The sequence below is a fragment of the Ochotona curzoniae genome, unplaced genomic scaffold (assembly GCF_017591425.1).
Source record: "Ochotona curzoniae isolate NIBS_2020 unplaced genomic scaffold, NIBS_Ocur_1.0 contig_2754, whole genome shotgun sequence".
Classification (NCBI taxonomy): Eukaryota; Metazoa; Chordata; class Mammalia; order Lagomorpha; family Ochotonidae; genus Ochotona; species Ochotona curzoniae.
This window is the reverse complement of record NW_024465582.1, coordinates 14846615-14870533: the sequence shown is the minus strand read 5'-3', so window position 1 is coordinate 14870533 and position 23919 is coordinate 14846615. Positions and strand designations below refer to the sequence as shown.

At 42.0% G+C, this 23919-nt stretch overlaps 1 protein-coding gene across 1 annotated transcript in view; it reads left to right on the top strand.

Annotated features, from left to right (window-relative positions):
* The window catches only part of ADAMTS12 (ADAM metallopeptidase with thrombospondin type 1 motif 12), a 204143-nt gene that overhangs the window by 117108 nt on the left and 63116 nt on the right, over positions 1–23919 (top strand). Inside the window, exons 4-9 of the mRNA XM_040977656.1 lie at positions 3659–3861; positions 4506–4589; positions 10483–10607; positions 14048–14197; positions 20213–20356; positions 20827–20971. Of these exons, the coding sequence (XP_040833590.1) occupies positions 3659–3861; positions 4506–4589; positions 10483–10607; positions 14048–14197; positions 20213–20356; positions 20827–20971 (851 nt within the window). The remainder of the gene's footprint in view (positions 1–3658; positions 3862–4505; positions 4590–10482; positions 10608–14047; positions 14198–20212; positions 20357–20826; positions 20972–23919) is intronic.

Below are 23919 nucleotides of genomic sequence, written 5' to 3'. Positions count from 1 at the left end.
AAGGGGTTATCGTTCTGAAACCTTGCTCACAGGAAGGAGGGGTGTAGGGGTGCTATACCTCATTTTCTGTGAGCTGCTGAGTGTAGGATGATTGGAGAGGTCCATCTTGGGCAAGTTTTGCCTCAAACCAAGCAGTAAATCTAATTAGGGGCCAACTTCCAATGCATCACCAAACTTGACCCACTGGGCAGAAATCCTGCTTCCTTAGTGGAAACCTCATGTGAGGCAGCAGAGGAAAATCCAGATGATGGAAGAATTGACCTGAAGTAGGAGGTACCCCCTTAAAGAATTTCCCGAGTAGAACAACAGACTTCCTACTCCATGCTAAAAACTGCTGGGATGCTGAAAAGCATGTGCTGTCACACTGAACACTCTGGTTTCCAGAGTTTGCCTCTCCCTGTCTTTTCTCTCTTCGTTCTGGGATGCCGCGCCAGGCTCCAAGGCAGCTTCATGAAGGCGGGAGCCATGCCGGTCTACAGAAGACCCTGTGTCTGACCGAAAAGCAACAGAGAAAAGCTCTGCTACCTGACAGAGCCTTAAATGAGAGATCCTTGGGAAGAACTGCCTTAAGCATCCAGAAAGCAGGGGTCGACATAAATTGTGCCTCCCCCTGCCCCCCACTGGGGTCTCTCGGGCCTCTACACAGCCCACCCAGGACACTGAGACAATTCCTGGCAGGTGTCTGTGTTCACCTATCTTCAGAGTCTAGAAAGTGGAAGTCCTCAGTGGCATTAACTGCTCTGCTGGATGGCTCCCCTTGAAACGCCCTACCATCTCCAGGTGGTTTCTATAATCGAGACAGTCACCTTCTGGGAAACTGAGTCAGCTGAGTCATCTTCAGCTTTCCCTTTGCCTGTGTGCTGGAGGTTTCTTGGCAGTTGTCATCTGCCAAGCCCAGTGGGACACAGGTTGGCAATGTCCTTTTGCTGCCTGTAGCTCCAACTGGAGACGTCCTGAAGTTAGTCTCTCAGCATGGTGTGTGCATAGGAGACAAGGGCTGGTGAAGGGAGCACCTTACCTCACCTGCTCCAACTGGTCTGTTTTGTCAATGATTGATGTGCAGAGCTAGATTCGGGTACATTCTAGAATCGCCTAGAAGAAGCATTGCTTCTGCCAGATCTGGGATGACTTCCTTAGACTCAGAACCAGCTCTGATATATAAAATCCTTTCTTCCAGCTCAGCACTGACAGGTCTGAGTTCAAATCCTTCCAATTCTGCAAGACTTCTAGTGCTGTTAGAACAGAATTAATCTGTTTTCTTGAAAATTAGTTGAAACTTGATAAGGGTGTTTTTAGATATACATGTCATGTCACCCACAATTAGATCGGCTGTTATGTAATGATGAGGGTCACGTGTCACCTCCTTGCCTCTCATGCTAGAAGGGGAGAGTGGGCTTACTCATACAGCCTTATGCATATGTATTTGTTGTTGCTGCAGAGGAATTAGACTTGCTTGGATCTAGACTGTTTATTATGTGACATTGGAGAAATTACCCCATCTTCTTGAACTTCAGCTTTTTCTATACAGTGTCATGATATTAGGGCTTATCTCATGGATTGTTAGCACTATTAAGTGAGGGGTTACGTATGTGCTAAGAATGCAACCTTCAACTTTTTCAAACACTTAACATCTAGTTTGTTGAAAAGTTTAAAATGGATTTGTGCCTTTACCAGGCAGCACCTCAAAAAAATCAAAGTAATTTGTCGGTCTTTTATGATCTTATTTTAACTCTGGCTTGTTTAGTTTTGTCTGCTATAACAGAATGCCATTGACTTGGTGTTTTAAATAGCAGAAAGTGATTTTTCATAGTTCTAGAGAGTAGGAGCCCAAGATCAAAGAATGGACAGATTTATTGTCTAGTGCTCACCCTCTTCCTGGCTCATAGAAGGCTGTGTTCTTGCCATGTCCTCACATGCAGAGAGGGAGAGAGGGAGATGGAGAGAGGGTACTAGAAATAGAGAGTACTAGAAATAGAGCGTATCAGAGGACACCCTGAAGCACTGTGTGAAGTGGCTCTGGGGTCCCCCTGCCCATACTGTAAGGACCCTGACCCAGGGATGTGGTGGGAACTCTATTCCCATGACCCACTGGCTGCCCTAATGTTCTTCCTCCAAATATCAACGCACTGTGCTTGGGGATGCAGTGTGTGCATCAGGGCAGGATACAAACATTGAGCCAGTAACAGGTCCTCTGTTCAATACTGGGAGGTAAAAGATGGAGTCAGTAAAGAAAGGAAAATGAAAAAAACAAAAATGATGGAGTAAAGGAAGAGAGAAATGGCTGATTTTCCCAGCAGCTTCTCATTCGTGCCCACCTCTGCCAGATCTTCACCACAGATGGTCTGAGGGCTGTGGAGGAGAGGGAAATCTCAGGTCAAGATTCTAGACTGTGGCCTGGAGTCCAGCATCCCACATGGTTCCTGCTGCCTGTCATGGGCTGCAGCCTGTGAGAAGCACCCATATACTCATGGAAGGGACCCACTGAGGGTTGAAAGTATGTCTTTACTCCATTTTAGTTTCCTTTCAGTTAGATTTTGCTCCTTAGGTATAGTGCGATGGGAGTCTGAGAATGATGCTGCACAGCTTCTTTTGAGTTTTCTATTGGACTTTATAGTGTGTCCTGGATTTGCCTTCTAAACCACATTTCATCAGATCTTTTTCATGCTGAAACCTATTAGTGAGCTTGACAGTTTTACTGCCCTCTTTGGATCTTCTCTCTTTTTACATCTTCTTAAAGTGGGATGCCTGAAATCTTCTGCAGTTTTCCAACTCTCATGGACTTTAGCTTTATCCGTGTTTATCCTGTGAGTAAATGGTGTGGTCTGTACGAAAATGTGTTACTTTAGGGCACAGGATATCTTGACTAGATGCGCTGTGGGACTTCAGGGAAGCTACTTACCCACCTACTAAGTGCATCAGTTTCCACATTTGTAAGATAAAAACAGAAGTATGTTCTCCGATTCATTCATGAGGAAGAGCATGGTCTTTTCAGCATTGGTCTTTAAAAGCCAGATGGCCTGCCTGGCACACAATAGGCACTGAAGAATTCAGAGAAGACAGAGAAAGTTCCTATTTTGTATTTTTTTTTTACTTATTGTTTTTGCTTTTATTTGATTGAGAGATAATGAGATAGACACAGAGGTTCCAATCACTGCTTCACTTCTGAAATGCCCACAGTAGTCAGGGCTGGGCTGAGCCAAAGCCAGGTATCTGGAGTTGGATACATGTTTCCCATGTGGATGACAGGGAACCAACTATTTGAACCGTCACCTGTCACTTCCTAGGGTGCCATTAGCAGGAAGCTAGCTTGCAAGCAGAGGCTCTGAAATGAGATGCCAATGTCCTAAGTGGCTTTTAAACTACTATACCAGATATCTGTCCCCATTAAAATATCTTTTTAGCAGTCAAGGGCATGATTTAATCAAATGGGTGATCATTATCTTAAGCACTTTTTGACCTGCTCCACTAGGATTCAGATTTGTTTTCTTGATTGCGTTCATTTTAGTTAACTTTCTTCCAGTTTAGTCATGTGAGTAGGAACATTGCATATTCACGCACTTTTTAACACAAATTAAAGTTATGGCCTTGCATCTATACAAGCGTAAGTAGGAAATATGTGCAAGATAAACCGAAGTATTTCATCTTGTTTAATGTTTAGACAGTCTTGGCAGTGCTAAGAAGCAAGAACTCCAGCGAGAACAGTGGGAGAGAAGCAATGGGCCAAGCAGAAGCAGAAGCCTCTCCCGGCGCTCCATCAGCAAGGAGAGATGGGTGGAGACACTGGTGGTGGCTGACACGAAGATGGTGGAATATCATGGGAGTGAGAACGTGGAGTCATATGTCCTCACCATCATGAACATGGTATGCCAGGAGGTATCAGGGGAGCTCGTATCACTCAGCTTGATGAAAAGATTTCCTTGGGAAGTTCCCTTGACCCTCCAAATTAGAGACATCTTTCATTCTTGTATCTGTCTATCTGTTAATCTGTTTCTTGCCACAATGAATAAAGAATTGTTGCACAAATTAGTCTTTTCTGGGGAAAAAATCTATAATTTATAAAATACATATTTCTACTAGATATTTTCCAGTCCCATTCCTTTTAGTATAAATTGCTGTTTAGTTTTGTATGTACATTATGAAACTGAGGCAAAGAATGTAGTTTCTTCAAGGTGCTTAGAGACGTAAGCGTAGTATTAACCATACCTGTTTTCAAGCTTCCTCTGCCTGGATGTTTTCTGCCCTCCATAGAGTGTGCTAGTCCTGCTGAATTTAAGAACATGTCTGTCTGTCTGTCTAATTTATATTTAGAGAGATGAAAAGCTTGGGCAATTGAAGGGACCAAGCAAAAGATGTCCATTCTTTAAGTACACAGCTTGTCAATCACCCTTAAAGTTTCCCTGTGGCTATCAAATGTGGCTCTGTCTCACTTTCCTGCTGTTCCCCTATGACATTTACTCATTTTTAAAATTCATGCGGGGTTAATGATTTTGCATTTCTGATTGCAGGTCACTGGGCTGTTCCATAACCCCAGCATTGGCAATGCAATTCACATTGTTGTGGTCCGGCTCATTCTCCTGGAAGAAGAAGAAGTAAGGAATGATTTTTTTCCTCAGTTCTTCTGCCCTGTATTCTCACACTTCATACCTCCTTTCTTCATGAAATCTATTTACACATCTTAAAATTATTATTATTTTTGAAAGGCAGGAAGAGACAGGGAAAGATATGTAAAGAGAGAGAGATTTCCATGGGCTAGTTAATTCCCCAAATGCCCTCAACAGTTGGAGTTTGTGCCAGGTCAAAGTCAAGTGCCCAGAACTCAGTTCATGACTCCCAGGGAGGTGATAGGGACCCAAGTATTTGAGGTTTTACCTGCTGCTTCTCAGTGTGCTGTTTAGCAGAAAGCTGGATTTGGGAATGGAGCTAGGACTCAAACTCAGGCAAGTACTCTGAGGGGAGGAGCGGGCATCCCAAGCAGTGTCTCAACCACTGGACCACAGGCCCATCCCTTCAGGAGAGGGCAGCGGGTAGCTGGTTGGACAGAAAAACAATAGCCTGCATTTTTCCTGTCAGTAGAATCATCACATGCTATGCCCAAATCCCTTATTGGAGTGCCTAGGTATGGTGACAGACCAGCCTAGCCAGATGACAGCGCAAATCCTTTTTCTGTGTATCACCCAAGCTCTCATTCCTTTGTACCATTCAAACTTGCTTTTCTGTGTGTTGTCCAAACCCATATTCCATACGCCAGTAAGTCCCCACTCCTTGATGTGAAATGCAAATTACAGTTTTCAAATAGTTTCCCCAGTTCTGTAAATATTCTCATTGTATTGTTGAGTGATTCTTTTGCTGTGCAGAATTTTCTTAGCTTGATGGAATCCCATTTGTCTATTTGTGCTTAAATTGTCTGTGTTGGTGGGATGTTTGTGTTTGTATCAGTTGGTGTTTCCTCTATGTTTTTCATCTAGGCATTTGATGGTTTCAGGTCTTAGTTTTAAGTCTTTGAGTCATGGTGAATTGCTTTTTGTATGGAATATAAGGAAGGTGTCATGTTGCATATTTCTACATGGCTATGATCCAGTTTTCTCAACACCATTTATTGAAGATGCTGTCCTTCTTTTTTTTCAGGGACTGATTTTAGCTCATCGTCAAATACTAGTTGCTTGAGATGTGTGGACTGATTTCTGGAGCCTCTAATCTGTTCCATTGCTTTACATGTCTTTGTGTAGATCAGTATCAAGAAGTGCCTTGTAGCGTGTTTTAAAATGTGGTATCATTATGCCTCCACTTTCGTTTCTATTATCTAACATTGCTTTAGTGATTCACGGTCTCTTGTATTTCCAAGTTTGGTGTCATTTTTTTTAGACCTCGGTTAAGTAACAATTTACATAATTATTATTCTTTCAAGATAAATATCAGAGTGTTGGCAAAGAATTTTTAGACTCCTTCTTTCCTTTTAAAATCAAATGTCTTCCTCTGGCAGTTGGATGAGTGGTGAACTTAGGCATATATATGTATGTTTCAGAATTTACTTTTGTGTGTGTGTCTTTTCTTTTAGTAGCCTAACCCTGGCTAACAGAGCATGGTTAGATTGTGCACTGGGTCAAAAGCTTTCCAAACAAATCAGTACAAAATTTCCTCTGGCCATGAAGAGAGCTTATGAAGAGAGAGTAATTTGTAGCAAAATCCACAGTCTTGTGAAATTATTTCCAAACTTCCACCGAGGGATATTTCCCACAGGGAGCTGTAGCATATTTCAAATGGATGGGAAAGTATGGACTGAATTAGACCCATGTGAGAAGAGGAGGCAAACTGTCGAACTAAAAGGGAAATCTATTTTTTATTTGCAAAGGAAATAAGGAAAAAACTGTGTGTATGCAGGTTTGATTTGATAGCTAAGATAATGGCCAGATAGTTTATGGAAATGGTTAGCACAATTGCTCCCATATTCTTGGTGAATCTAAATCTTGTGAGTTTCATGCTATTGATGCATAATTAGTTACCATTGCCAAGTTTCCTGTGATCAACAGAACACAGGAAACTAAATGAAAATTTCATGGACTTAAATGCTTTGTAAAACTTGGAGATTGAGGCTGAAAAAACTGGAAAAAAATTATATTCAATTGAAGCCTCCTGAAAGACTGGCATTTAGTAGAAAAGACCTTGTCACAGAATTTGTGCTGAGTGCCACATATTACAGATGAAAATTCTGTGCAGTGGCAACATAGCTAGCTGCAAATTATCAGCAGGTCCAGCAGTTGTGCACTTGTTTTTTTGTGTAAGAATAACCTGTAAAAATGGGGACGTGATTTTTAGCATAGATTTGGGGATCTAAAATATGTTTTTTCTCATCAATGGCTATTCTTGAAGTTTTTCTGGAACTGCTCCTGTAGGAAAATGGGACTCAAGAAAGAACTTCTCTGTTGAGGTCTCCTTGATTTTCAGCTCCTTCCTCTCTGCTAACAGTCAGACCTACTGCCAGGAAATAGCATCCATACAGACCTGGCCCATGTATTTCACTGTCCAACTTGATGTGGTTTTCATTTCTGTCTCATCTTGTGTTCTCCATTCTCCTTTGGACCTAGGGACAGTCGAGGATTTGATCCTGTTTGTCATAGATTCATAGATAAAAAGTTATCAGAAGATATACAGGTCCTGGATCACAAAGGACCCTACTTTCCACAGTGCAACTCACGGTGTGAGCTTCTTGTCTGTGTCTGTCCCTTTTGTCATTATGAGTCACACAGGAGTGTTGCAGGCAACCTAGGTTAGGCGCTGTTCTCACTGTGGTGGCTATCCTAACTGAGGACCTGCTAGATAAGGAAACTCTAGTCCTGTAAAAGGCAAACCTGCTTGACTCTTGCACCAGATGGGAATATTTCCTTTAATATTATGGACATAAATGTGTCTTCCCTCTTTGCTGGTAATTCTTCTCTATTTAGAGGGCTGTTTCCTATACAAAATCATTAAAGAATAATATGGAACAAAACCCGTCAGTATCTATTCTGATCATGTACAGAATCATGAGAACCATGGAAAATTGTCTCCCAAATTTCCTGTCACAGACATGGGAATTATTAGTGTGAATTTTATGCTTTATCCTCCAACTTAATTCCGTTCCTTGCTCCCCTTTAATCAGTAGATCTTGCTCTTTACTGACTAAACAGGAAGCCTTTAAACTCCCTCATCCCTCATGTCTTCTTGACTTAACAGATGCATTCTTCATTTCTTTACGGAAGGAGTGTGTCTTCAGTTTTGCAGGTTACAGGCAGTGTCTGAGTTGAAGAGAATAATTCCAATCCTTGTTCTAAATGAGCTAGGAAGAAAACAGGTACATAGTTTGATCATTTCAGCCTGGTACAACAAGTACTGTGAACCAAGTGTACCCAAGAGGGATTGGCAGAAACCTCATTTAGTCTGAAGATCAGGGAAGGCTGCCTGAAGAAACTCACTTTGAGGCATAATGTTAGAATGGAGCTTGAATGAGGATGTAGGAGGAAAACCGACCTATCTAGAAAGAAGCATCATCCTAAGGAAAGGAGGGTAAAAAGGGCAGGTTGGTATGTTGGAGTACATGTGGTAATTTGGGAGAGTGCTAATGTAAGTGATTTTAACATGACATGATTGCAAATGAACAAAGAGCTTCCTGGAGGCTGGAGTTGGACAAGGGACTGAGCCATGGGCAAACAAGCATCAACCTGGCAAGAGTGAGAAGGATATCCCACCAACTGGTTGTATTGGCTGTGTTCAGACCATTGTTTTCTTTTTTGCCCTTAATGCTTACTTAGGCAGTGTGATAGGAAGGTAGAATCATGGAGAGAAAAAGATGACCAAGGTTTAGCCAGGAGCCTGGAACTCTGAGTAACCTACGGAAGTGATGGGGGGGCCCAACTAATTGAGTTAAATTCTGTTATGTTCTCTTTGTGTTACATGGAGCTAGATCAGAAGCAGAGCAGAAAGGACTTACGTTCGTACTCTGATACAAGAAGTCAGCTTGGTCATCAGCAGCTAAACACACTATGCCGGAACACTGCTTCTAGACCATTGTTATTCTATAATAAAAGTAATGCAAACTCTTGTTTTTTGGTTTACATTATTTGCCTATTTTTATGGCTGTTTATTAAAATGCATGCTTCATTTTGTTTGAAGTGAATGAGCTTGTATTCTGGGCTGATTCCATTTGCTACTGACAGCTCCTTCCTTAAAACACAGAAATGGAGAATTTGCATTGCTATGGAATCAGTCTGCTTACCCTTCAACTTCATTGTGTAATGACTGGAAAGTTACAAGTCTGGTCAATGAAGACTGAGTTGCAGGGTGAAAATAAATAAATGCAGTTAAATGAAATGTGCCACCATCTGTCTGAGGCACATAATAAAGGATTAAGGAAAGTTTCTCGCTTTCCTTCCTCCTCCCCCTCCCTTCCTGTATCCTTGTCTCTCCCATTTCTTTCACTTTCCTTCTCTCCCCCTCTTTCCTAATTTAGGGCTCCTAGCCAGTCCTTGATGGTGAATGGCAACTCCTTGCTGTCATCTGGGACAGGTTAGGAGTCTTTAGCTTAAGAAACTGGCCAAGAGACTGGCTTCTTCGTGCCTAATTCATCCTCCAGAATGCCTCCCCTTCCTGTATGTTTTGTTCTGCTGGGTGATGCAATGATGGTGATTATGGAACTGGGCCATCTGATGTCTATTAAAAGTCTGTATACTAAGCTGTTTATGAGGGTGCATGCCTGAGGAGTCACCTTTCTGTGGGTTGTGAGGGGCAGGTGGTCATCAGCATAACTGGAGAAAAGCAGGAATGCCCCGTGGGTACACAGGAAGCACTGGGGCCTTATTTGGTAGGGGGCAGGCCACTAAATCCAGAACAGCAGGAAAGCACCTTACAATGTGTTGTAAGGACTGCCCTGAAGTTGTTGAACTCAGGCCAGTGAAAATGATCAGAATGAAGGCAGGCCATTAGAGGTTCAAATCCTCCTGCAAGAGTGCAGCTTGGACCTCAGACAGCTGTATGTGTGGCCTCAAAGCAATGGGGCAAAAGGAAGGAAATTCTCCTTTAGAAATGTAAAGATAACAGGTCTCTCTTAAGTGTTGATTAGCCCAGATCTGGTGTGGTAGCTTAGCAGCTAAAGTCCTTGCCTTGAGCATGCCAAGATCCTCTTTGGGCGCCAGTTCTAATCCTAGCATCCCCACTTCCCATCCAACTCCCTGCTTGTGCCCTGAGAAAGCAATCAAGGAGGGCCCAAAGCCTTGGCACCCTGCACCGGAATGGAAGACCTGGAGGAGGTTCCTGGTTCCTGGCTTCAGTCTGGCATAGCTATGGGCACTGAGGTTACTTGGGGAGTGGATCAATGGACAGAAGATCTTCCTCTCTGTATATCTGCCTCTCCAATAGAAATAAATATATCTTTTTTTAAAAAGATTTTATTAGCCCCCTTTTCTTCACCCCTTTTTGGCCAATGCTCCTCAAGTTTATTTGGAGCAATCTCTTCCCCCGACTCACGCTCCCTGGGAACTGTGAGCCTTGTAGATGATCCAGGAGCTGTGGTGGGCCTTGAAAGCACACAGGCTGGGCGTGTCTACTACAGCATCCAGATTGTTGTCAGTTGATCAGTTATCTTGCCAGGTCAGATGCTCAAAGAGATTATGTCATCCCCTGCTCTCAACCCATAGGTGTGTTGGGTTGGGATTCATAAAGTCACTAGCAAGTTCAAACAGTTCAAACATCTTGAAACAGCTATTAGTTTTCCCTAATTTGATTTTAATTTCTTTTCAAGGGCTGCGTGTACTCCATCATCCTAGAGTTCCCCCTTTCTAATTTCATTAGAGGAAAAGAATCACAGTGTTGACAGTAATGTCCTCTGTATGACTCTGACCAAATGCCTGGCTTAAACTGAGCTCCTCTCTCGTGGATGGGAATGGAGACCCATGACGAATGCATGAGCCCAGGACACTCAACTAGACCTATTTCCTCCTCTTTTTTCTCCAGGAAGGATTGAAAATAGTGCACGATGCTGAGAAGACACTAACCAGTTTCTGCAAGTGGCAGAAGAGCATCAATACCAAGAGTGACATCAGCCCAGTGCACCATGATGTGGCCGTCCTGCTTACCAGGTACCCTGAGATTATGGGGGAAGCCCAGGGACAGCAGGGGAGGGAGGGCTGGTGCCTTACAGGCTGGCTGAGTATTACTGCTCTGTTCTGCACTTGGTCATGTCCAAAGGTGTATGATCTTTCTAGTTAGACACACAGACAGGTTAATAAACTTGCTAACTTGATAAAGCCCATGTTCTTCCTGGGTATAAATTGCATTTTTCCTTTCCTAATGATGACCTCATCTTTAAAATCAGCTTCTTCATGCAACTTTATAAAGATTCACAAGGCTTGTTTGTAGATCCTCATCAAAGACTTGCCGTGCATTGGTCATTCAGTAGCATGTTATTTAACTTCATGGCTCTGTAAATTTTTTTGACTTGATTCTTATTGTTGATTTTGTTTCATGACTTTTCATTTAAGGGAATGTATAGCAACAGTATAATAAAGACTATCACATCTAGATGAGAAGATACACTTTAGTATGCATCTCTACTTTCAAATGAAAGATGGATTCCCAATAAAACTGCTAAATAAGATGCTGGACTCTATGCCCCGTCCATGCCCACAATGTCAGGATACACTTAAATAGCAGAATGATGGGCTTATGACTGCTTATGAAGGACTATAGTATTGTAAAAATATAGGGAAAATCAGTTGTGGATGAGGTAGGACTTGGGGAGGGGATAAGGAAATCCCAGAACTTATACAATTATATCATAAAATTAAAAAACCCAAAAATTAAAAAAAAAGATTTTTGTTTTTTAAATGGTGGAATTTCCGATATTTTGTCGTAAATTCTCTCTGATTCATGCTCTGTAGCTATATTACAGAAAGACACCCTGCTCTAACCCCTCCTTGGCTGATGCTGAGGACAGGATGTAGTGAGCATCTTCTATGCTGAGCAGACAGTGCTGGATAATATGCTCTGCCTTCTGTCCCCAGGAGAATATGATTTCATTCTGATCACAGATAAATCCTGCGGTGCTAAATAGAACTACAAGGGTCATAGCAATGAAAAGCCAGTGAGTTTTCCGATTAAACTCTTTGAAAACTCTGCTCAATCATTCAATAAATATTTACTGAGTACCTACTATGTACCACACACTATTTTAATCTAGAAGACAGGCCTACATTACTATAGGAAAAAGCAAGCTCTCCCTGGGCTCCTTACAAGGTTCAGAGATGTGTATTGAACAAGACGCGGGGTGAGAAGTGGAGGGTCAGGGACTGGAATCAAGTAGTGCAGTGTAGGATGTGAGGGTTGCAGGCAGTTATTTCAATGCCCCTACATAAAACACACACACACACACACACACACACACACACACACACACACACACACCTGCCGACTACTACTTTTCATTCCACATAGACATTCTCTGCTCTGGGATGATCCCGTCAGTGGGACAGGTGACATAACCAAGCTATTCTGGGATAGTCTGACTTCCACAAGGACGACACATAGCAAGGGCTTTCCTGGGCCGTGGAGGTCATCTTAGGCTCCAGAGTTCTCAATTTCAACTCAGTGGATACTTTGGCCCAGATCATTGTTGTGGGGCATTGTCCTGTGCTCTGTGATATGATCCTCATCTCTGCTCCAAAGAGGCTAGTTACACTTTTCTCCTAGTGGAGATGACCAGAACTGCCTCCAGATGATGTCAAATGCCCCCTAAAAAGGAACGAAGGGCAAGATAGACTGCACCCTTCACCACTGCCCCACCCCCCATCCCACTGTAAACAACCAATAAAAAATGCAAGTAGGAGCAAGGAGGAAAGGAACGAATGTGCTGAGCCGGAGCCTGCTGTCTTCTGTCTCATTGCTCCTCCTGTTACCACCAGGCTCGTCTTCATAACCCAGCAGGTACAAAGGTCAGGAAATGGTATCTGCTGAAGCCCCTTGAGTTTTGCATGTGGTGAGGTTTGCATCTCCCGGGTCTTCAGAGCTTCACTGTTTGTGCTACACTCTCAGAAAGCAGATCTCATACTGAAGAAGACCAAATCACTCATCAGTGGCTCTTTCAGGATTCTTGTTGGTGCCCGACAGGATGCCATTAGGACAAGGGAACACATTATATTTATAAGGTGTTACTAGCATTTTTCTGAAAGCCTGAAGGTCTGTCCTTTCTTCTTCATAGAGAATCATGATGTAAAGAGGAAGCAAGAGGTCAGGGAATGGATATGTGTGACGGGTGCGCAAATGTGTGTGCTCCTGCCCCTTCCATATGCAGTGTTGTTGGTGAAATAGGGCTGGGTAGACAGTTGGTTTAGCCTCTGGACGACCAGTTGTCATTTTCATGAATGAGAAAAAGTTCTCAGATGAATTTTGAGCATGGATCTCAGAAATACCAAAAAGAGAGCTTCATTTTTACACATATTTGTAGTCATATTTATATTTCTTATATTCGAAAGAACCAGTCCCTGATAATCATTCTTTGTCTATTTAAAACTTCACATTAGATTCTTTGACTAAACTTATTTATTTGAAAATCAAGGTTACACACACACACACACACACATGCACACATATGCACAGAGAGAGAGAGAACGAGCAACAGAGAAAGAGAGAGAGAAGCTCTTCTATCTGTGGTTTCCTCTCCAGATGGCTGCAATGGCCAGTTCTGCATCAGGTAAAGGGAGGACCCAGGAGATCCTTCCTGGTCTCCCATGTGATCCCGAACTCTTGGGGCTGACTTCTGCTGCTCTCTAGGCCACTATCAGAGACCTAGGTTGGAAGTGGAGCAGATGTGGCATGAAGCAGTGTCCACATGGGATTGCAGACAGTGGTTTTACCTGTTATGCTACAAGCCTAGTAATTTTTGAAGAAAATTTTGTTAGCCAAATCATATAATTTGAGATCAAGAATGAAGGCGACTCAAAATAAAACATTTGCTATATTTTTCCACACCTTAAAATGCTATTGAAGTTCCTTAATCAAAGGGTAAAGTTGGGCCCGTTGCGGTGGTGCAAGTGGTTAAGGTCCTCACCTTGCACGCCCGGGATCCCATATGGGCGCCGGTTCTATCCTGGCAGCCCCGCTTCCCTTCCAGCTCCCTGCCTGTGGCCCGGGAAAACAGTCGAGGACAACCCAAGGCTTTGGGACACTGCACTCGCGTGGGAGACCTGGAAGAGGCTCCTGGCTTCAGATCGGCATAGGCCCGTTGCGCTCACTTGGGGAGTGAATCATCGGACGGAAGATCTTCCTCTCTGTCTCTCCTCTCTGTATATCTGCCTTTCCAATAAGAAAATAATAAAAATAAATCTTTAAAAAAAAAAAGGTAAAGTCAGATTAATCTTGGTAAGTTAAAATTGCTTCATATATTCATATAGACTTTGCATATTTTAAAGCATACTTTAAAGACTATATTTAATGTGAATTTATACTCCAGTTTCTTCTAGATTCTTCTTTTTTTTCCAGAGGCTTCCTCAAGCACTTAAGTTCATCTGCTTTCTGTTTGCAGAAAAGACATCTGTGTTGGTGCCAATCACCCCTGTGAGACTCTGGGTCTGTCCCATCTGTCAGGGATGTGCCAGCCTCACCGCAGCTGTAACATCAACGAAGACTCTGGTCTGCCCCTGGCTTTCACCATCGCCCATGAACTTGGGCACAGGTAGGGGCTAGGGAGGTAGAGATCTGTCTACCCTGTATGTGCTTTGATGTCGTGAGAGGGAACAGAGAGCACCTTCAGCTGGGGAGACAGAGCTGCAGCTTCTTTTCATGCTTGAGATGCAACCCTCCTAGACCTTTACTTTTTCGTGTGTAAAGCAGGTGTAGCCACACATTGCATTGAATCCTAGCTCGGCTGCCCTGACCCCTTGAGGCCGCATGTAATGCAAGAGGAAACCACTAACACCCTATCTGTTAGAACGAGGTGGGCAGGTGTGAAGACAGAAACTAACTCAGTTTTAAACTCAGGAATACCCTGCACCTAGTTCTTACAAAATGCCAGGATCACACAGAAGACATAAAACATTACTCTTCACTGTGCTGATGAATCATAGCAACCTTGTGTCATAGATGGCCTTTCATCAGCCCCATTTTATTTCCATGTGTTACAGAAGAGCATTTGAATAAATAAGAAATTGAGAATTGCTATAAGCTTGAAAGATCATCAAACAAACAGCAGTTAACAGAATGTCTAGGTTATCGCAAAAAAAAAGTATTATCTGATGAGATGAATTGCTGGAAGGCAGATTTCTGTGAAGGTATAGTGAGAATTCTGAATTTACCAAGTACTAGAGTTACGGTGGAGAACAGATCTTAGCTTATTTTCAATTTAGTTTGTCAGTTTATTTGCTAATCATAAACACAAAGCTAAGCATAAATATACAGCATAACTGGGATCTGAGATGGGGGCCAGGTAAGGAGCTTAAGCATACCCCCGGCCTGTCAGGTGTCTGTCTTCCTAGCCCTTCTCCCTGTAAAGAAGGAAGAGAAACACTGTGGCCCACTCTGAGGGCACAGCTAGAGAAGCAGAATACTTGGGAAGAAACCTAGAGTGTAGGTGGTTCCTAACCTGATCATTTTGGTCTGGTTTCATTCCCTAGTTTTTCTTTTTTTTTTTTTTTTAAATATATCACATTTGAGCTATTCAAAATGACATTATTTACATTGCTAAGCTGGAGCACTGCCTTGAAACTGGAGAAAGTGATAGCATGCTCCGACATTTCCATTGAATCATGTTAAGACCAACACTGGTTTCTTCAAAGGTGAAATGAATGGGCTAAACGAGGCAATTTCTTGGGGAACTGATTATACACTCACAAAAGGGCATGGAGATAAACGTGATGTATTCCAATGTCCTTAGTTCACAAAAACTCAGAGACATAGAAAGTTAATAAATTATTTATAACTAAATGATGAATGAGAATTGGGGGAGATGCAATGGAATGCTAATCTTGAAAAGGCTGGCATGTTGCTGTTTATCCTCGTGGTTGATATTCCTGCATTCCACAGTGAAGAGCTTCAGTTTGGTTGTCAGTCCCGACCTCAGTTTCACGCTAAAGCATCTTTGTGAAGCTTCAATGGTGGGTCAATTAACTGGGTCCCGTCTCCCATGGCACAAATCTGCATTGACTCTTCGCGAGCTTCCATGACCCATGCGATTATAATGTCTTATACTTTTATTATCACAATCTCAGAAGGACAGAAGGAAAAGGGAATTGAAAAAGCACGTAAGAATACAATGGCTAAAAATGCTCAAATTTGGTTCAGAAAATGAGAGAAATGTCATAGAGGTTAAACCCAAAGAAAATCCATGTCAAAACTTTTATAATTAAACTTCTGATATTTCAACACAAAATCTTGAATTTAGTGAGAAATGACGCTTCACCTATAAGAAAGAAATATTTGAATGACAGTACATTTCCTTTTAGAATCTATGGAGGTCCAAAGAAAGTGGCATAATATACTTTTCAAAAGGTAAAAGTCCTGCTCACAATCCAGAATCACACACCTGAAAAGTAGAAGAGGAGGGGACATTTTTTAAATTTATGAAGTCCTTATTTACCTGGTACCAATATCAGACCAAAACCAGGTGCAAAGTAGAAGCTACAGAACAGTATTTTTCATTAATACAGATACAAAAATTTGACAAGCTTTGAGCAAATAGCATTAGGCACAATGACTGTGAGGGATTTATTCTAGTAATTCAAGACAACCCTGGTTCAGTATTTGAAAATGCCAGGTATAAGCCACCATAGTGACAAGCTAGAGAAACCACAGGATTGTGTCAATTGATATTTATGTTTGACAAAATTTGGTACACATTCATGAGAAAAAATCTCAAATTTCTTCAATGTGACAAATAACATTTAAAATAGCCACAACTAAATTGTGTTTAACAGTGCATGTAATGTTTGTTTTTAGACCAGGAATGAAGCAAGGATATCTACATTTCCCTCTTACTCAATATGATTCTAAATTATTCAGGCATTGTAATGATGCAAGAAAAGGAAACGAAAGACATATAGATTGGAGAGGAGGAAACAAAACTATCATCATTTATATATTTCATCATGATAGTTGTAAAAAAAAATCCCGTGAAATACATACACATAAACACACACACACACAGTATACCCCACACATATACACAAAGTTCATAAGATGCGATTTAAATACATGATGACACTTTGAAACGATAGTTGAAAATAGAATTGGGGCCGGCGCGGTAGCCTAGCAACTAAAGTCCTCACCTTGAACACGCTGGGATCCCTTATGGGCATCGGTTCCAGTCCTGGCTGCCCCGATTTCCATCCCATCCCTGCTTGTGGCCTGGGAAAGCAGTCGAGGACGGCCCAAAGCCTTGGGACCCTGTACCTGTGTGGGAGACCTGGAGAAGGTTCCTGGCTCCTAGCTTTGGATAGGAGCAGCACTGGCCGTTGCAGTCCCTTGGGGAGTGAATCATCAGATGGAAGATCTTCCTCTCTGACTCTCCTCCTCTCTGTATATCTGACTGTGCAATAAAAATAAATAAATCCTTTTTAAAAAGTAGGATGAAAAATAAGTTTATTTTGTTGCAGAAAAATAGAAATCTATGTATATTAAGTATCTTCAAAATGTTAATAGGAAAGAATGTTATGAAAAATTTAAGTATAAATTCAAAATTTTTACACCAAAATAAATGCCTTTTAATTCGATGTTTCTAAGAATTTTTTGAAATACTTTATATAAAATCCAGTCATATTTTCAAAACCTAGAAATGAATAATTGAACATAGACAAAAAATGCATTTACCATCCCTCAGATTTTTCTTTTCAACTTTGGACTCCAGAACCATGAGAATGGACTTCTGTTATATTGAACTTCCAACTTTATGATATTTGTAAGGCAGCCCTAGGAAATTAATATGCCATATAGTCAACAAAAGGCTAGCATTCGTAATATATAAATCACTTTCAAAATCAACAGTAAAAAATCAGCAACATGACTAGAAAATGAACAAAATGCACAAAGAAACATTTTAACAAAAAGGACATGCAGATGTGAAATAAACACATTAAAAGATATTCAACATTGTTAGCTATAAGAAAATACAAACTAAAGCCACAATGATATTGCTATATAACAGTGATAATAATTAAATTAACACAACAACAACTAAAAGGATGATGATGCCATTTGTTGGAAAAAATGTAGAGACACTGGGTCACTCACACTGCTAGTGAGAATATAAACTGGTATTAGAAATGTGGAAAGTATTTTGGCAACTACCATGTATTCCTAGACATTTGTAATTCATTGCTTGCTTGCTTGCTTTCTATCTATCTATCTATCTATCTATCTATCTATCTATCTATCTATCTATCTATCTTTAATGAAAAAGCAAGCAAGCACACTCCCATTCATGGGTTCACTCCATAAACACCAGCAATGACCAGGAACTCATGCACATAAAGGGCCTTCAAAAGTTTATGGAAAAAAAAAATGGGTGTGTGAGTAAACTAGGCATGGATTTTTTTTCCCATAAGTTTTTTGATAGATCCTTATAACGCATTCAAGGCAGTATCCACCCAATACCTTTATAGATTTGAGTGCCTTGAAAAGCCTACACTTATATTTTTCTGACTTTTCTTCTCTTTGAGGCTATTATATATAAAATGAGTAGTAGGAGACAAGAGATGTGTGTATCCCACCAAGTGATACCCTGAAACCCAGGCAAGTGCTTCACTTTCTACTTCAGGTCTGTTATCTAGCAAACTCAAAGGAATGGAAACAACAAAAAGGGTGTGCTAATTGAGCAAGGCACAGGGCTGCCTGCTGCTAACTGCTCTTCAGAGGACATGCCCTAGGCTAGAAAGTAGCAACCTGTAGCCAGCCATCTATTCCAGGGGCCTTATCCTTCCCTAATGTTAGTGCCCCTGGTCCTTGGAGACTGACAGACGCCAGAGGGAAATTGTTTAAATAGCACTGCTGTTCTCTGACAAGATTAGAGTGCAGAGAAGTGATAGAGCTGGTGGGGACTATACGTTGATGCACTGTGACTCTGATGGAACAATACTGCTTGGGGGAGGACTGGTGCGAGGGTAGGACTGAAGCCTCTCTCACAGGACCCAGCTGTATTGCTTGGTATGTTGAAATAACTGCTACCTCAAAGTCTGCCACTTATACAAGTCTTTAGAACCTTGATTTGGTTTAGGATTTTTACTGACTAGTGAGCAGGTGCACTGGTGATGGAGTTCATAAGTTATGTAGCACTGGATTTCCAGCAGCCCTGGAAGACCTGTCATGGCCATGGGTGGGTGGTAAGAGCTTTGTAGCTTCATTCTCTGACTCCTTTGTGAGTTTTGTATTTATGTGGAATGTGATTTGAATATGCCAGTAAAAAATTATAATGCATAAAATTGCAGAAAATCCTTAAACCCCCTGCAGCCTGTTCTTGAGAGCTCCTGATGTTGCTCAAGAGAGTTCATCAGAGCTGGCTGTGAGCTTCCCCTTTGGAGGGACTGAGCTCATAACTCTGCTAGACTCAGGTCTGAGTCAACGTCTCCAGGTTGGCAGTGTCTGTCACAGTCCTGTGGGGAATCTTCAGAAGGCATCCTGAGGACATAGCTTACAATGTCTGAGCTGACCTCATTCCCAGGCTCTGTGCTCATGCATGCTTAAACTCTCTGGGGTCCTTCAAAGGCTGTTGCCATGTATTCCTGGGGCAGACAAGCACACACCCAGATGAGAGCATCGAGTTAGGAGAAAAGATCTGGTATAAGGTCTGATTTTGCCACTAAGAGACTGTATGATTGGACTGCTGGTGAAGCCTCAGTTCCCTCTTTACAGCCAAATAAGCTAGATGATGGTCCAAGCAACAACTTGATCCGTTCTGTTATTTCTGAATCTTGTCCTGCACTAGACACCTTGCTGGTGGTTTTCTAACTTTACCCAGACCTCATCCTAGCACTATGACACTACTTCGTTTTCTATGAGAGGAAAGAGAGGAAGCTGCAGTACCTCCCTGTCTGAATCCCAGCTGTGTCCCTCACACCACGAGAAGGGAGGGGTGTGTGTGTGTGTGTGTTGTGGTTGCTGAAGCAGGGGAAAGCAGATGTCATAGGGGAGGATTTAGCAATTTGACTCTAGATGCACAGAAAGCCAAATTGACTGCTTTTTAACTCTGCCAAACAGAAATTCTTTTTCTGATTTTAAGATTTATTTATTTTTATTGGAAAGTCAAATTCACAGAGAGGAGAAAAGAGAAAGATCTTTCATCTGTTGGTTCACTCCCCAAGTAGCCACGATGGCTGGAGCTGAGCTGACCCAAAGCTGGGAACCAGGAGCTTCTTCCAGGTCTCTCACATAGGTGCAGGGTCCCAAAGCTTTTTGGGCCATCCTATACTATTTTCCCAGGCTGTAAGCACAGAGCTAGAAGGGAAGTGGAGCAGCTGGGACATGAACTGGCGTCCGTATAAGTTCACAGCCGATGCAAGGTGAGGACTTTAACCACTACACTACCGCGCCAGGCCCCAAGCAGAAATTCTTGAAAAAATCATGCAGCTTCGTACACCATTCCTGGTGCTTTGTAGTTTAAATTTTAACTATGTCTCTCTCACCTCTAAAGCCTCATTCATGAACAGCTGCTCCCCGTGGGTTATTATCACCTTGGAAAAGCTATGATTTGTCTCTTTGCCAGCTTCGGCATCCAGCATGATGGGAAAGATAACGACTGTGAGCCTGTGGACAAACATCCCTACATCATGACCCGCCAACTCCAGTACGATTCTGCCCCTATGATCTGGTCCAGATGCAGCAAGGAGTATATCACCCGCTTCTTGGAGTAAGTGAGAGTGTATCCGTGTAGCTCCTGATGGTAGGTGTTGGGGTGTTTTTGACACCAAGGAGCTGATGCCTGTAAAAGGCCACACCCAGGGTGACATCATAGGGGTGTATTTCACAGGTGCTTTCTGATCCTGAGGTGGAGACGGACTGTGCTCTCTGGCCACAGCCAGGTGAGCCACCTGTCCATCCCTTCCTGCTTGCTCCTGCCTCAGGATGACATTCTATGGGTTGGTTGTGAATCAAGTCCTTGGTGAGTGGCAGGACAACCAGGACTGACAGATCATCGGACAAATCCTGCTGAGGGTAAAAGGATGACTTTCTAATTTTTTCACTGCCTATGTTTGCCAGAGAGTCTTCTGCCTGGCAACAGCAGAGTTTCCTTGAATGACAAAGAATAAACTAGAGGGATGGACATTTCTGTTGACTGAAAGACGAAAGAAATTGTTCTTATTTTTATTAACATTTCAGCCGAGGCTGGGGATTCTGTCTTGATGATGTCCCGCAAGAGAAGGGCTTGACATCCAATGTCATTGCTCCCGGGGTGATCTACGATGTCCACCATCAGTGTCAGCTGCAGTACGGACCCAATGCTACCTTCTGCCAGGAAGTAGAAGTAAGTAATGAGCACCTTGGTGCCTTGGCTGCATATGTGCCAGAATTATCTCCACCATGTTAACAAGAGGGGCAGAGGGGCATATTTGGAAATCTGAAGATCGAGACAAAGAAGTCCAAGCTTCACGATGCAGCCAAATGTCTCTAAGTCAGAATGGTCAAGTGGAGGTCATTTCGCTTTTGATCTGGCTTTCTCGAAGTTCTGCAGAACCTGGAATCATTAGCAACTGGGCAGCTTCATAATTTTCAAGGATTCAGAATGATGGCTAAAGACTCCATGGCAACAAGTTTAACTCCTGAAGCTGTCCCTTTTCTGGTTTTCCCACTATTGGCATAGTACCACCAGAGGTTAAACTGAGTGTGAGATTCATTCCCAGTGCATTTGTCTCCAGAAGATAAATCGTTGTGACATTGTACCTTCTAGATTGTTTGAGGCCCTGTCCTGTTGCATTGTCACTGGTCCTATCTTGACTGTCTCTCATCACCTTGCTTTGCTATTGTAATTGTCTCCTACATTAGCTCTATCCCATGCAAAATAGAAAACACCCACAAATGTAGCCACAAGTCTGCTCTTAAGGTTCTGCTTGACCACAGGCGAAGGTCCCAGTTCCATGTGTGACACTCCTGTGTGATCTGGACTTTGTCTGTTCTCTGAACTCATTGCTCTTAGTACAGTGTCAACTTCAATACATGTGAATTAACAAGATGAGTCTTTGGAATTTCAGCTATATTCTGTGCTATGCACTGAATATGATGAAAGGGATGAGTACTCCAAAATCAGTAAGACACAGATGTGGCCTCATGAAACTCATGAAGGAACTTCTGATGGAGGAAACAGATATGGAAAGAGCAATACCTTGAAATAAATGCCAAAGACATGTATTGAAAGAACATGCAATAGGAAGTAAATAACTGTGCTTACAAAGAATCAGCAAAGCTTATTGAAGACTAAAAGGTTGGTCCATCAATCCCTCACCCCTCATTTCTGACTGGCTATTGCAGCCAAGTTTTCTGATAGGATACCCTGGTTTTCAGTTCATCTTTGAGGGTGTGGCCGTATATGGAGGTCTCCAGTAGTATATGTTAGATGAGTATATATTGGATGTGTTTGTGTCTCTCTGTTTGTGACATATGGCACTCTCGAGCTTCCCACCCTATTTAGGCCATGGACATTTTCTGCACTCTCCAACCGATGAATCAATCTAAGACCTGGGTTACCAGATCTGCCTCTCCAGATGAATATTTCTGCTGCATGTTTAGCCTCCAAGTCTTTTTCTCACTGCATTGACAACTCAAGGATGCACTGTAAACTTTTAGCATATTTGATACTTGATTTTACTTCTCTGCAGGTCAAGATTTGTCAGTTTCTGGATGATTATGGCAAGAATCCACTCTAGCCACCTCTGATAGTTTTTCTTTTGTTCTCTGTGTTTATGCAAGCTATACAGCTTTCATTCTCTAACATGCTTGGGGGAGTTTGTGTACTCTGGGCCTTCTGACCCACCGCCTACTCATCGTGTGGTTCTTGGTTTAAATATCATTTCATATCCTTTCCTGCATTTTCTTTGACAGCACTTTTATTAGCCAGTATTGTGGTTGCTTGTTCACTTTCCTGTGATCTTACCTACTCTATTGCAAGGTCTCTGGCCGAGTGTTTATCTCTAACACTCAGGAGTGTTCAGCACATCTTACACACGCAATAGCTAAGTGAATAAAGACTTCAGATCCTGCATATTGCAACCAAGAAAATGAAGCATTTTCAATAGTCTAAATGCCTAAAACACTAGATGTCCTCCTTTATCACATTTTTAGAAATTTGAAGTAGTTTACAACTCAAATGGAGCTACGAAACTACTACAAGGGATTCCTATGTACCCTTTACCCTGCATATTATTCATTATGAAATGATGAAAGTTTTTGAAAAGTTCCCCAAGGAGGTACAAAATCACAAAGGCAAATGGGGAGAATGAACAGCTGCTGAGACTATTTGGAGGTAACCAGAGGGCTTCGGTTTTCATTTCTAGCGACAACAGATGGTAATGTATTCACCTTGAGCAGGGTGAGGAATTACTTGAGATCCACAGTGAAGCTAAGAGCCATATCGAGGTGCTCAGTGGTGCAGTGGACCAGAAGAAATATACCATCAGCACAGGCAGAAGGCAGGGAAACATTTATCTCAGCCCTTGTTTTCAGCAGGAAAATTGCAAGTGTATGAATTTCCAACTTGTAAATTCCTTACCACAGGGCAACTGATATTCAGAGTTCAAATGCATACCATTGTATAGTTTTGAAAACTTCTGTGCCAACAATTAGATTAAAATATTTCCTTCTGGGTACTACAACACATTTCTGTTTGGAAATTTAAAAAAAAGATAAAATGCCTTGGAGGGGCCCCTATCCAAATAAAAATGCATCATACTCCAAGAGAAAAAAATTTACATAAGTACACAATTCATCCCCTCATTCAAAATTTAAAATCTATCTTCATCTAAGGGATGACGAACAATAAATTCTTGAAGTTGATTTTCAAAGTAGAGATAATAAGATAAATACATAAAGGAATAATGGTATATGATTTAAGAAACCTAACGGTAGATGTAAAGAACAAATACAACTTCCAGAATCAAAAAATGTGGTCACCGACTGCATTCATTGGATGGGTTAAGCAACAGACTTGGCATGGTGGAGGAGGAAAATCCACTAGCTGGAATTTAGCACTGAGAAAATTGCTTCTTAATCAGCTCGTGTTTCTCAGAAGTGAATGATAGAGAGGAGGCTAGTCTTTCCAGAAGGAGAGTTAGAAGCCTCAACTTTCATACACAAGGACATATCTTGCTACTGTGCTATTCCTGTTCCAATGTCATCCATTTATATTTCCAAAATTACCTTAAAAATAAGAAATTTTACAGCCACTCTGGGTACCAAGTAAATAGGGCAAACCTTCGTTTC